The sequence below is a fragment of the Castanea sativa genome, chromosome 3 (genome assembly GCF_040712315.1).
Source record: "Castanea sativa cultivar Marrone di Chiusa Pesio chromosome 3, ASM4071231v1".
NCBI classification, from domain to species: domain Eukaryota; kingdom Viridiplantae; phylum Streptophyta; class Magnoliopsida; order Fagales; family Fagaceae; genus Castanea; species Castanea sativa.
In genome coordinates, this window is record NC_134015.1 from 55,325,756 (window position 1) to 55,341,141 (window position 15,386).

Consider the following 15,386-nt stretch of genomic DNA (forward strand, 5'->3'; position numbering starts at 1 on the left):
GTTGAGTTACAAGTCTTTTGGTAGCAAAAGAAGTCAATTTTATAAATATATCCGCGTGCAAAATTGGTCAAGTCAATACAAATATTTTTTAAATTGTGGGAAGGGGAAGGGAAGGCAGATCAAATCCGTGATACGGGAGACAGGGGAGGGGTTAGGCGCCATCGGGCCCATTGGCACAAATAATGAATTGTAAAAGCCTATAACTCATCATGATTATCAACCAGTTTTAAGCCCCAGCTCATATCTTCACAATGTCTCACATGTGGAACAAGTGCACCATTATCCATTCCTTTCTTTGTCTTGCAATCATAAAATGGGGGAGCATGAAAACAAGGCTCCATTGACATGGCCTGACGACAAGGTGGATTAGGGGTCGTCTGATTATCAGACTTGTAGAGAATCCATGGCTTCAAACCACCAAGACCTTGAGCTACATAACCAAATGTTGACCATGCACTTGTAACCAAGACATCAGTTAAGCTGAGGAGATACATTTCTGCCCATGCCTTGCTGTTGTGCAACCTGTTCTCTGTATGTTGAAATTGTTCTTGGCTTGGTTGGAAAACCTCAACCACATCTCCATTCACTGTTGGGTGTTCCCAGTACATGTTTCTTACATTCTCAAAGTACCCAGAACTCAAAGATGTTATAAGGATAGCTTTCAAGTTTGCCTTTTCTGATTGGGTACCAATAGTTCTCTTCCTATCTACTTGTGGCAACACTTTATACTTTAGTGTACAAGCTAAAACTTGATCCATCACATATTGGAAAGGACCAGGTCCTGTATCAAAATTTCTTATTTGAATTCCAATCCTCTCATCTGCTTTAGCTAAGTAGGCTTGATAGTACCTTGTTATTAGTCCCCATACATGATTTGAGGGGTGGAAAAGATACCGGCCTAAGTGGTGGAAAACAGTATCTTTCTGTGGGAATAATTTGCTTAGTTCTTGCTCAAAAGAGGGCATTAAGAAGAGAGATGGGACAAAGTATAGATCTGATTTCATTATCAACCAAGGAACTCTATTGAGAAGAGTTTGATCTTGATCACATAAAAAGAGCTTATCATGATCATCATAATCATGTGCTAGATGGAGATATAAATATGATGGTAGTGATACTGTTGAAGTATTTAAGATGTTCTTCTTCAACATGTTCCCATAAGAATGAGGAAACTTCTGACTAAGGATTTTAAATGTCTCTTTAAGGGGGAAGTCAACAGGCAAAACCCATGATTTTTCTGGAAATGGCTCACAGAAAAGATCAGCCATATCCTTTCCTTGGTCAACAAGCAATACTCTGTTTGTGAGGAGGGCATAGAGAAATGCAGATGTCAGGGTTAAAACCCTGTTGCCCAAGCCACTATAAGATATCCACACAACATACTTACACTTTGTAGAACTAGCACTGAGGTGAGACTTGAGAAGTTTTTGTGTTCTATTGTATGATTTAGTATAAGGTCCGCATCGTTTATGGAGATCTTCATAACTCCGAAGTCTTGAAAGGAGATAAGAAGACGGTTTGTGAAGTGATGGTTTTTGAAATAAACTGGATTGATACCTGCTTAAGCAAGATCCCTCATCAAATCCAGAAGCAAGAAGTCCACCAAGTAGTTTATCTTTAGGCATGTCAGTAAGTTGAGAGGAAACATCTTCTGAACCTACAAATTGTAGTAAAGAAATGAAAACACTATGCTTATTTGATTTACTAGAAAATCAATACATGAAGATACTGTTAGGCCTTGTTTTGTTGGTAGAGATCAGTAACGGTAAAGCCAATACCTTCCAACATAAGCCTTGAATTATCTTAACTATTGTCAACTCACAAATTTCTTAAATATTCTAATTTAAGTATTCTGAAACCCCAGGAAAATTGCAATTCTGCAGCTCATACAGTTGCTAAGTTTGCTTTAAACTCCTGTCAGTCTTTTTGTTTCAATAAAGGTAACTTCCCACCTCGAATCAGGTCTGTTTCTAAGGTGGAGTACCTCGCTTGTAATTCCTTTTAGTCTAATGACATTGAAGATTAGCAAAAAAGTATTCTGAAACCCCAGGACATCCAGTATGGAAATGGTATTGAGTATCTAAAATCATGCAGCTTTGGGAGCTTACTGACAGTGTTATGCAATATAATGCTCATGCTAAGTGCTAGTATATGGAACTACAGTTAAATTTGTAAGACTTGACTGTAATTATAGTGATATGAGTACTAAGAAACGTAGATAGCTCAAATTGGAGGTCCAAATTCAAACTTCCAACTTTCCTATTAAACTACACAAAGAAGTAAGTACTTGAAGAAAAATTGAGCTGCTTAAGTTATACAAATGCAGAAATGAGTTATTTTAATAATTATCTATATCTAGCAACAAGATAAAACTTCAAAATTATGGTTTTATTTATGGTTTAATTTATAAAGGATTTATATCAAATTACAGGCATGTCATTATCAGTACAACAACATTCTAAGATAATCTAAACAAATCTAATCATGAATGGAGATCACATCAATAATATAAAATAAAACAAAAAACAACTCTATTGCTTATGTTCATGGTCCCTGACTAGTGGATTTATGGACCTTCCTAACCTAAAAGATTGTACTAGTCTGAATTGCAGAATTTGCATCCCAAATATGCAAAAAAATTTACTTTTCAGAAACTATACTTTATGTGCCCAGATTTTTCTCAGGTCTATTAGTTACTGTTTGAATTTTCAGGGGGGAAAAGTCCTTGCACAACTTTAAAATTAACATAGTTAAAACAGAAGTGGCTTTTTGGCTTTTCTCTATAGAACTAACTTAGTACCTATTGTGATTATGCATACTTTTCTTCAGTGACATTGACAATGAAGATGTAAAGTTTTAAAAAGTACGTGAAAAATTATGGTTTCAATTTATGACCCAACTAATTTCCTGTCTTATGGTTCAATTTCATATATATCTTGCATACATTCGTTAAGCTATCCTTCTCAAAAGCTATCCTTCAGTTTCATATAGCTCTTGTATCAAACAGCATAAAAGGCACTAATTATTGTAATTTTCCAGTTCTTTGCCACCATTTTAGTGATTCATTATTGAAAAAACATCGAATGGGAATGAGCAAATCAATGAGAAATACATAACGGGTGACCAATTTTACACAAATTGAACTCACCAAATTCACCAAAGTAAACTCTCTAGTTATGCTAAAAAAACCCATATTTCCAAAATATGGCACTTATAATAATTTTTAAAAAAATAACGAGAAAAGAAAAAACACTAGACCCTACATAACCATACAAACACATACAAACACGATAACTATCAAAAGCCCAATATCTAAAACAAAAAAGTAGTCACAATTCTATGAAGTCAAAAAGACGAACAACAACTACCAAGTTTTTATCTCAAAACTTTGGGGTCGTTATGAATCATCAACATACTAATTATAGTCAATCACATGTATTATTTTCTTTCATTCTATCTTATTCAAAATTCAATAAAATTTCACAACTTTTTTAACTTGTTGAGATGTCATTTTCACATGCTATTGTACGCAAATCACAACTTGTCACCTCATCAGCAAAAAAAAAAAAAAGCTGTGAACTGTGTTGTGCCATTACTCATTAAACTTATTCATATAATTGGTAGCAACCAAACAGGAGGTACATAATCTAACAAGTAACAACACCGTTCTCACCTGCATGCAATGAAGTAGCATTGTGAGCTGCGTTTTCCAAAGCACTGGCTTCAAGGACTTCACCAATGCGATTGGCAGGTGGGTTTTGAAGGACGAGTGTGAGTGTGACAAGAAGTGGGAAAGCCACCAAAGAAGCAACCAATACCTTCAACATCTTTGGTGCACTCATGAGGCTCTGAGGATTCGTCTATTTGTGGCCTTTGCTGGAGTTGATGAAAGCTTTAAGATTAACCATTCAAATCCTTATAAAAACGGAACGGGTTCACTCTTTAAAATTCATGGGGTCTAAAAGTAGCAAACAATCTGCAAAAAGAGAGAGAGGTTTGGACTTTGGAGTTTGGACTGTGAAGACTGATTCGAGCTGGTTATAATGATACGAGCAAGTTTTCAACTTAAAACAGTAGAAGCCGTTAAAAAGTTTTGTAGCTCAATTAATATTTTTTGATATTAGAAATGTTTAGGGTTTAAAGTAGTTTAAACCATCTCTACTTCACATATTGAATTATGAAAAATGAAAAAAGAAAGAAAGAAAGAGTCAAAACCAAAGGAGGTGGCTTGATTTGTGTCATTTATGTTTCACATATCTGCACCTAGCTAAAATCATGGCTGCAATCTCTACTACTTTCTTTCCTTCCTTTTTTTTTTTTCTTCCTGTTTTTAATTATTGAAATGATAACCATGACAATCGCAATAATGAATTAAATCAATAAATTTAGTGATTCAAAAATTGTTTTTATGTTACTTATTGTGATTAATATATAATAAAAATAAATACAAATCATCCGTAACACTTTTTGTAGTCCACTAATTAGTAATTACAACTTATCATGTGTTATTTTTTTATTCCATTTTAAACTTTAGTTATTTTATAAGGAAAATTAAACAAATATATGGCAAGTTGTGATTGTTAAAATATAAAATAGAACACAAAAAGTGGTACAGAAATTTGTATTCAATAAAAACTATATCAATGATTCACTCATTTACAAATGATGTTGATCTCTTCTAAAAAAAGAATTGATGTCAGGAATTTAATAGGATAAATAATGTTGGCTGTAAAAACTTGAAGACTCTCTAAATAAACCTCACAATTTTATTGAATGATGAAAAGAGAGATTACAAATTAGTGAGAATAGATTACAAAGGCTAGCTATTTATATACAAACTAATCCAAGAGAATGAACCAAAATATCTACGCTCTGTTTGTTTCGATGAAAAATATTGTGTAAAAATAGTTTTCTATATTTTCAAGTGTTTGGTAGTATTAGAATAAATAAGTTAAAAGAAAATTATATTTAGTTAACATAAAAAATATAACTTATTTTAAGAGATTGTTTTCCACTTTTTTTTTTTGGAAAACAATACTATTTCACAGCAAGCTCAATAAAGAAAATTAAGATATTATTTTTCAACTCATTTAAGACTATTACCAAATATAAGAAAATGAAATTGTTTTATAAAAAATGTTTTTTGAAAAATAAAACATTTTTCAAAAAATATCATTGTTGAAACAAACATAGCCTAAAGCTAACTCTGAAACTAATTTCAAGATTAGCGTGAAAAGTGGTTATACTAAACATCCAATAAGAGCATTACACGCGCTCAAATAGTAACAAACTACTTAGGGTCCGTTTGGATAGAACTTATTGTTGAAAACTGAAAACTGAAAACACTGTAGCAAAATAATTTTTAAATGTGTAAATAGTGCTGCAGGACCTATTTTTAATAAAAAATTGCTAAAAACATACATAAACAGTGTGCGCACAGTACGCACACTGCGCACTTGTCCCCCGCAGCAGAAAAAAAAAACAAAAAAACAAAACAAAACAAAACGTTGACGCAGCAATAATAAGCTGGATCCAAACCAGCACTTAGTACTTACCCCATCTCACTTAAGTGCTGCGACACCGTTTCAATAAAGCCTTCAGCAAATTTAGAGCAAAACGGCGCTGTATTAATGAAATTCATTAATTCACCACTTATGTCAAACGTTGTCATTTCCCAGCTTGTATCTGATATGTGATCAAACAATCGTGCTTTGCTCTGCTTCTGTTCTATATCTTCAACAATGGCCAGCAGCCAATCCACATTTTTTTCATTGAGTGAAAAATTATTGTAAATCCCTTATCAGGAACAACCTTTGCAATCTTGCCATTTGGGTATATGGGTTATTAAATTTTTTTTTTTTTTTTTGAAAGCTATGGGTTATTAATTTATTATTATGGTACGCAAGCTAAAAATGGTAAAGTATGCCTTGCTTATGAAAGAAAAGGAAATTTATTGTGTGAATATTTCTAAAATAATAATTTCCTTTGAAAGGGGATTTTTTTTCTTGAGAATATTTGTTGGTTGATTTTCATTGTCATACTGTTCAACTTCTTTATATGGTCATTAAAATTTGGAAAAAATAAATAATAATATAAGAAAAAAATTAACGAATATCTTAAGAACATTGATTTAGGAACTACTTTTAGAAATTATTTATGGGAAAAAAAAACAATTAATTTTTTTACTCTTTGTTTTATATTTCACATAAAAGTAGTGTAAAAATTTTCTTAAAATAGTTTATTAACAATTACCCTAAGAGCACCTATTAAAAAGTTTTACTTTTTGTTTTACTATATAGGTTTTACACACATTTCTCATTGCAAGGGCCGAATCTAGGATCTAGTGCCCGCCAAATCCACATAAGTAAGCTTAGTGACCATTGAATTACTACCTTTAATGGTTAGAGTTTATATCCATTGAACTTTACAACTATATACAAGATATAAATTTATGGAATTGGGGTTCAAATCCTATCTACATAATATATATATATATATATATTATTCGGTATCTTAATCTAGAGATTAAAAAAAAAAAAACAATCATACCATAGGTTGAAATTATATTGTATCTATATAAAAAAAAAGTTACATCATGTATGTGCAAGTGAGATTTTTAGGTGTTCAGACGTGTGTGACCTAAAAGCCTAACAGTACATTTGGGTGTCAAAACTTTGTGAACAATAAAAATGTAAACTTTAACACCAAAACATGAAAAGGAAGATAATGGCAAAACAAAGAAAGTAAAGAAGAACCAGGATATGCGAGGAAAACCTTATGAAATTGATGAAAAACAACGGTGAGTGAAGGACAGAATATCTTTCACTCTTAAAAGACTGTGTAATAAAATGGAAAGTTTAAGGTTACAATGTGATGTTCTTCCCAAACCCTGTTTCATCTTTTGCCTTTCTTTCCTACCCATAATTCTACCTCTCTACCCTCTTTACTCAATAACATTCTCCTCTTATAGTATGAGGAATGTTGCTGGATGTAAGGTAATAGGTGTCTCACTCTCATTCCTCCTCACAAACCCTAATACAGTTACTGTACCATATCATGGTTATAGGAGAGAGAAAGATCGCTGCTACCAAGGTAGTGGGATGAAAGGTGGCTCTGCTATATTGTGAAGGACAAGTATTGACAAGGAAAGAGACTGCATGAATCCTGAGGGCATTGCACGTGTCCTTGGCAATGGTCCAACTTGGTACTAGCCAATTAGGAAAGTTCTACAACCTCTGACCAACAGAGACCAAATTCCTTTTCATGGTAGTACTCAGTGTCCAGGCCAGACTGTGCATCTCACTGCCCCCAATGGTGATCACGTTGTTGGCAAGAGCCAAAAAGGCATAACTCCCTTCATCAACATCCCTCTTCTTTTACCTCACAATTTGTCCATGTGTAAGGCCTAGATGTGATCAAGTCAACACGTTTGCTTGCACTAGCTTGTGTACTACACACATCATCTTAAACTTAATCCTATACTTCTCATCTTTTTTTATTTTTTTAAAAAACTTAGGTTATGTTTGGTAACAATTTTTGTTTTCTATTTTCAAAAACTTGTTTTAGGGTATTATAAAGAAAAAAAAATTCTTGTATATTTGAAATCAAAAACATATTTGGTTAGTTGAAATTTTAAAAAAAAATTGAAGAAAAAAATAGAAAATATTAAAATATGTTATTACTAGGATTTGAACTTTAATGCTAACTCATTAATGGAGACAAATTCATTAGATTAATACGTATTTTCATTGACTTTTGAAAATTAGAAACTGAAAACAGTCTTTTGCATGTTTTCAGTTTCCTTTACAAATTGAGTTTTGAAAACAGTTTTTGTTTTTAGTCTATTTTGGGTTGCCAAACAAGTTTTTTAGTCTCAAAAATAAAAAATTGTTTTTGAAAATAGAAAATAAGAGGAAAAAAAGTTACCAAACATACCCTTAATCTTCTATTATAATGATTTTCAAAAAAATAATCCTATAAATATACCAAATTTTTCACCTTTACCAATGTATGGAAACATAAACAAACTGTTGACTTGAGCCTATTATGGCTCCAAAATATATAGCATGAGTTTTCATTTTTATTTATTTATTATACAATAGAATAGAATTTAAACTTATGACATCCATTCTATGATGATTGTATTTTATCATTAGACAAAAAATGTTAATAAGTTTTTGGTATAGGCCGGTTTCAAATTCTAGAATTTTTTTAAAGGAAAAATTCTAAATCTCTTGTCTGATCACAAACAACTTTTTTCTTTTTCTTTTATTTGATAAACACTCACACATATAAAGGAAGGGATGAGATAAGGGAATCCACTTAAACTAACTAGAATTCACTTATAAGTTGCTGAGTTGTTAACTTATGGGAACAATATCATTTTTATTTTTTTACCTATGCTTATCATAGTATCACTTACACTCAATTTTTTATACATCAATCACAATTATTTTTAATATCAATATTTGTTTTGAGATAAATGTGATAAATTTTCAACCTATGAATTCTCCTCCATTAGCGCTTTAGATACCTTAAACCTTAAATTGGATATGTCCTTATTTTCTAACATACCGGGCGAAGTTGTCCTTGTTTAGGAAATCATCCCCTTTTGTCTTTCATTGGCCGCCAACTCTTCCACTCTCTCTCTCCCTCTCTCTCTTCATAAATCGGCACCCACTAGCAATGTTTGGCGATTCAGATCACGTGAGTCCTAATCTTTCTTTCTACCTATTTTTATTTTTCCAATTTCTCATTGGGTTTAAATACCTTCACACCCATTTGCTTGGTTTCGCTTGGAACTCAATGAAGCACTGATTTTTAATACTTTTTTTTTTGAAGCTTTTGAAATGGCTTATGTGTGTGTGTGTTTTAGGTTTCACTGATGTGATATCATATGTATCATGTATGCTACTTTTTACTATTTTATGTTTGTGATTTAACCTCTTTTCGCTAGCAATGTAGAATAGTGGCTTGCAGTGTAACTGTCTGCTTGTACACTATAGTCTATTAGAAAGTATGCCAAAGATGAAACATTGATGTCAATTTCTCATTATTTGAACCAAATTCACAATTATCATCTATCTATCTGCTATGAATAAATATAATGACACGGCCCAATTTCACAACATGTTTAAGTGTTCAACTATGAGTAGCCGACACTTTCTTGCCACCAAATTTTTTTTCCATCACTCATAGTCAATCACTTCAGCAAGTTATGAAACTAGGTGTGTCTATAGTATTGTTGATATATGTATCAGCTGAGGCTCATACATAAACAATGTATGACACTGGTTCATGTCATTTCACTAGTTCACTTTCCTTTTTCCTAACATATGCAAGAAGACGTCTTATGTAATGGGAATATACAATATTAGACTCACAACTTGTATGTAGGGTTGAGGTATGTGTCTCACATGTAAAGATGGGAGGGTGTTGCATTCATTTGTCACATAATATACTTTTTATAACTTATGCATACCTCTTCAACCTTCTATTGTTTTGGGTATAATGGCTAAGCAACTATAGCAATGGCGATGAAAATGGAAACGATACTAAGGAGTGCTGAGGGGAGCTTGGGGTTCATAATAGGGTTTCAAAGGTTGAGCATGTTATGGCTCTTCCTCCACCATTGGATTGAGCCATTAATTGAGGGGTCACATGCATCTCCACTATTTGTTTGCCTGAGTTTGATTAGAAACAAGACAACAACATCATTGGTTTGGATTTGAGTTCCCAAGTTTTTCTTATGGTGGATCTATGGAGCTTATGGCGGATCTATGGTGCTTATGGTTGTCCCCAAGAGGAAGGTACCTATTGATTTTAGTACTTCACTTTATATATATATACACACACACACACACACTTGCACCTCATGTGATGCTCATGATTTGATCTTCAAAGGGTATATCTTGGGCATCTGGTGGTATGCAACTAATATATTACAAAATGTGGGATTCACAAGTATTTGGTCTGCACCAACTATGAGAAATCCATGAAATATGATTGATGTATACTATAATTATCCTTATACAACAATCCTCTCATAACATGTGGGTTTTATATAGATGTGGTGTAACGCTCTAGCCCAAATCAAGAGAAAAAAAAAAAAAAAGAGATCAGAGTTTTTTAGGAGCCACGTGACCCACCTACCCCTTATTTCCTCACCACACACCACACACTCACAAATATCTCTCCTTATTTGGCCGGTCAACTAAGGGTCCTTTATAAGTTTCTTTTCTTTTCATTTTCCTCACAAACTCTCCTCTCTTCACTCCCTTACTCTCCCGCTGGTACCACTCCTCACCACTTCCATCACCATTTTTTAGCAAGATCACCGAAAAAATCCATTGGAAAGAGGTAAGGCTCACTCATCTCTACTATTTGAGGTAAAATTTTCTAATATTTTTGGTGGTTTTATATGCTTTTGCTTGAGGTTATGTTTATCTAAACTTTAATAATAATACCCATGTGATTTATGAGCAATAGAAGTGATAGTTATATGTTTTTATGTATGGGTTTTGTCTTGGTAGATTTATTTGATAAGTGGGTTTATAGTTTTTACAATGGTGGTTAGCTAAGTGGTGAAGATTTGGGGTTTTTGGCTTTTTAATGTGAAATAAATGGTGAATATATTTCTTTATTTTTTGGATTATTTGGAGTTAGTTAACTATTCAAATAATTTGTCTTGGAGGATATTATGATATTTGGTATCATGGGTCTCTTGTTGATGTGGTGTAAACCTGGTGGGAAGTACTTAGAAGGTGTTGAGGTTTTGATGTTAGAGATAATACCTTGAATGAGTTGATTTTATAAATTGGAGTCTATGCCTTGTGAATGAATTGGTTGAAAACTTTGGAAGTGGAAAATATTTTTGTGAGGCTAAATACTAGGCTTGCCTAATCAAAGTGCTTATTTGACAATTCCTAATTTGTGGCTAGATACAATTTCAAGCTTTATGCTTATTGTGATAGGTTTGTCTGATATTGTTAGGTTCTAGCTAATCTCCTTTGGAGCTTGGAGAGTTAAGCTTTTTGAGGGTTGCAAGGTAAATAGCTTGTAATGGGATTTTTGGAAAATAACCACGTTGCATAAACTTTGTTTTTGGGTCACACATTTTGGAAAATTATTTGTGGAACTATGTTTTCTTAAAATGTATTGTGTTGTGACCTTGTTATATATGATTGTATATGAAAAGCACATCATGTTTAATATTGAGTATAGGGAAATGCATGATTTGTTAGTATGGAAGAAATAAACATCTTTGATATAATTCTTGGGAATGGATTTTATGGATTTATTGTATTATTTGCAAATTCTAAAGATGTTTTATCTGGACTTGTGATATTTGAGAATTTGATAGAAAATGTTATTGACAAGAATTGATTTTGGAAAACTTGAGAACCTTGTGAATATATGGGGTATTTCAAAGGTTTTTGTGAAACTACTTGAAATTGAATCATGTTTGATTTCATGTGAACTATGAGCTCTTTATGTTTTTACCCTTGGGTCGTGACATGTGATTACCCGGTGATTACCTAGCTAGATGTCGTAGTCTTTGTGACATTAGCATCTTGGCACCCTGTCTTTGTGGCGGATTGATGTTTTTGTGGCATAATTGATGTCTTCGTGGCATAACTAATGTCTTCGTGGCATAACTTGATGTCTTTGTGGCATACCTAATGTCTTTATGGCAGTTTGTCATGTGGCCTTGGGTTGGATTTTTAGGTTTTAACAAGGATATTTTGATAGCTCACAGTAAATAGTATGTAGTTTCATGTTGAAATATTTTGAGAAAGCTTGGTGCTATATTCTTTTAATCATTCTTGTCAATTTATTAAGAAAAATGGATTTGCATGATCCTAATAGAAATTCTCATATTATAACATGTTTTGTAAATTTCTCATTGTTATGCCATAGTCTTTGTGACATTGGTATCTTGACACCCAGTCTTTGTGGCGAATTGATGTCTTTGTGGCATAACTGATGTCTTCGTGGCATGATTGATGTCTTCGTGGCATAACTTGATGTCTTTGTGGCATACCTAACGTCTTTGTGGCGACTTGTCATGTGGTCTTGAGTTGGGTTTTTAGGTTTTAAAATGGTGTTTTGATAGCACACAATAAATAGTATGTAGTTTCATGTTGGAATACTTTGAAAAGGTTGGGTGTTATATTCTTTTAATAATTCTTATCAATTTATTAAGAAAAATAGATTTGCCTAATCCTAATGGAAATTCCCATATTATAACATGTTTTGTAAATTTCTCATCGTTATGCCGTAGTCTTTGTGACATTAGTATCTTGGCACCCCGTCTTTGTGGCAGATTGATGTTTTTGTGGCATAATTAATGTCTACGTGGCATAACTTGATGTGGCATACCTAACGTCTTTATGGTGGCTTGTCATGTGACCTTGGTTGGGTTTTCAAGTTTTAAAAGGGTGTTTTGATAGCTTACAGTAAATAGTATGTAGCTTTATGTTGGAATACTTTGAAAAAGCTTGGTGCTCCATTCTTTTGATCATTCTTGTCAATTTATTAAGAAAAATAGATTTGCCTAATCCTAATGGAAATTCCCATATTATAACATGTTTTGTAAATTTCTCATTGTTATGAAACTTGCATTTCTCCCACTCCCATTAATTATGCTACTAACTGAGCTCTGTCTCATTCCATCATTTTACAAACTTTTTCAGAGTAAGTAACTATCATTTTAAGACAGCGTTTTGGTAGCTAGTAGTAGTTAGACTAACTGCTAATGGAGATTGACTTTTGTGACGAAGATAATTGATGATGTATAACTTAGAGTAGGCTTGACTCAATTCTTTTGTATCTAATAGTGGTTATGACTTTATTTCCACTAATGAGACAAGTTTTTGATATGTAATTGTATTTATTCAGACCTCTATTCTTTTGTAGCCAATGGTCGTTGTAATTGTTTCATAGAGCTCTGACTTATTTTGAGAGCATATCTAATGGAATTATTATGATAATCCTTGATATTGGTACTTGATATGATTTATTTGGATTGAATTGCTCAAAAGGGAAAAATCTACAGGTACCTTTAAGATATTTCTCATGCTTTGGACTCTTTTGGGTTCGGGGCGTGACATGTAGGATCCATGTATTGTTAGGGCGTTGTTGCATCTTTTTTTTTGATACTGGGAGTTGTTGCATCTGGTGGATGTAGGAAATAATTCCTGCTCATTTTCATCAAACAAAAAATAAATAAAAAATTCCATAAAAAATAATAATAAGCTCAAATGGTCACAAGTTTCATAATTTATTTTAGAATTTTAAATGGGTAAACCTTAGGTATTATACTTAAATTTTTTTTGTTTTGGGTAAATTGCAAATTATACCCCTAAAGTTTGGGTAAATTGCAAATTGCAAATTAGAATGTTATAGCTTAAAGTATTAGAATTTAGAATTTACCCCCTGAAGTTTGGGGGTGTTTGAATTTTATATCTTGGCATTTTTTACTTCCTAACTTTTAGGAGTGTTTGGATTTTTTACACCAAAAATTCTGAAATTTTATGGTGTAAAATCCAAATATCCTCAAACTTAAGAAAGAAATTCAAAAAACCCCTAAAATTTAGGAGGTAAAATCCAAATTCTGAAATATTATGGTGTAATGCCAAACACTTCTAAATTTTAAAGCGTAAAATTCAAATTCTGAAATTTCAGAATATAAAATTCAAACACTTCAAAACTTTAGGGGTGTCATTTGTAATTTATTCTTTTGTTTTTAAATAGCATAGTTGGAAAATTCATCATGCACTACCTTTGGATGGTTTTGGCAATTGGATTTATACAAGGTATCTCACTTTAAAAGCATAAACAAGTATCAGTTAAGTTATGAACTTCTTGGTATACACAAACCTTCCATTTGATCATATAGGGACTGTTTGGTTTCAAAAATAGTGTATTCAATATTCGTTTCCATTTTTGTTTATTCATTTTCTGAATTTGAATATTCGATAATAAAAAAAAAGTCCATTTTCAACTTCATTTTCTAAGCATACCTGTTTGGCACTTGTTTCCCTCTTCTTCTTTTTTTCTCTTTTTTTTTTTTTTTTTTTTTTTCCACTTTAAAAAAGTAACTTTTTTTACTTACATTGTTGGTCTATTCAAGTCAGAATGGAAATGAGAGACCAAGAGTCTGTTTGGATAGAACTTATTTTGCTGAAACTGAAAACTGAAAACTGAAAACACTGTAGCAAAATAATTTTTAAATGTGTGAATAGTACTGTGAGACCCATTTTTAATGAAAAAGTTGCTGAAAAGTGAAATTTGTGGGACCCATGAACAGTGCATTTGTGCACTGTTCATGGCTGAAAAGTCAATACATGCGGCTGGGTTTAAAAAAAAAAAAAACATAATAAAAAACGCAGACGTGGACGCAGGAACGCGGATCCAAACGCCCTCCAAATAGTTGTTTAGGGAGAAAGAGCCATTGGCTCATCAAATCCATTTATTGCAAAAGCCGACCAAGGCATGGAAGAGGGCCCACTCGTTTTTACAAGAATGTCATGTATTCATTTTTGTAGAAAATGAAAAACATTGAAAAATTGTTTTCATTTTCTATCTTCATATTTGCTTTTTTTTTAGTATAAAAAAGGGTAAAATGTAAAACTGACCCTCTAGTTTTTTTAAATTTTATTTTAGTCCTTTAACTTTGCTTTTATTCATTTCAATCCTCTAACTTTCATGTTTATTAAATTAATACTTTTCCATCAATTTTTGTTATATGTTATGGTTAATTTTTCAATTTTATAAAAAAATTTCAAAATTTTTAAATTAAAAAAATTTAATTAATGATTGAAAAATATTTTCCAAATTTTAAAAAAAAAAATTTAACAAAAATTAACGGAAAGACCTTAATTGAATAAATTTGAAACTTAAAAGACTGAAATTAACGAAAGCAAAATTAAATGACTGAAATGAAATTTGAAGAAAGTTAAAGAGTCAATTTTGTATTTTAACTTATAAAAAAAATGAAAATAAGGTGTGAAAATGAATACAAACAGGTTTTCTATTTGTGAGTTCCAAAAATAAAGAAGAAATGAAAACAAAATACACAATGTATTCAGCTAAACCAAACAGGCCCTATAGCATCCCAGCTCAATACGCAAGGCCTCTTAAGTTCAGGCAAAGAATGTTTAATTATAATGCGCGTAAAAAAAAAAGCATTTTGTGTCAAAAATTGCCGGAGTCAGTTACGTTACGCATGAAAACGTCTCAAATTCCAAGCTAACCTTGACGAAGGACACGTGTCAGACCATTGGTGGGTCATGCAGTGCTCCACCGCAAAGCAAAAGCTACAAAGACCAAATACACTGCTCCCTAGGCCAGAGACTACAATCTGTACCAACCAATCATATGGA

At 32.4% G+C, this 15,386-nt stretch overlaps 1 protein-coding gene across 1 annotated transcript; it reads right to left on the bottom strand.

The window, feature by feature from the left end:
* Positions 1-197: 197 nt before the first annotated feature.
* LOC142629197 (galactoside 2-alpha-L-fucosyltransferase-like) lies at positions 198-3,842 on the bottom strand. Its single transcript, XM_075803164.1, has 2 exons — positions 3,674-3,842; positions 198-1,657 (listed from the first exon to the last, which is right to left on the bottom strand). The coding sequence occupies exons 1-2, from the start codon at positions 3,840-3,842 to the stop codon at positions 198-200; spliced, it is 1,629 nt and encodes a 542-aa protein (XP_075659279.1).
* Between the last annotated feature and the right edge of the window lie 11,544 nt (positions 3,843-15,386).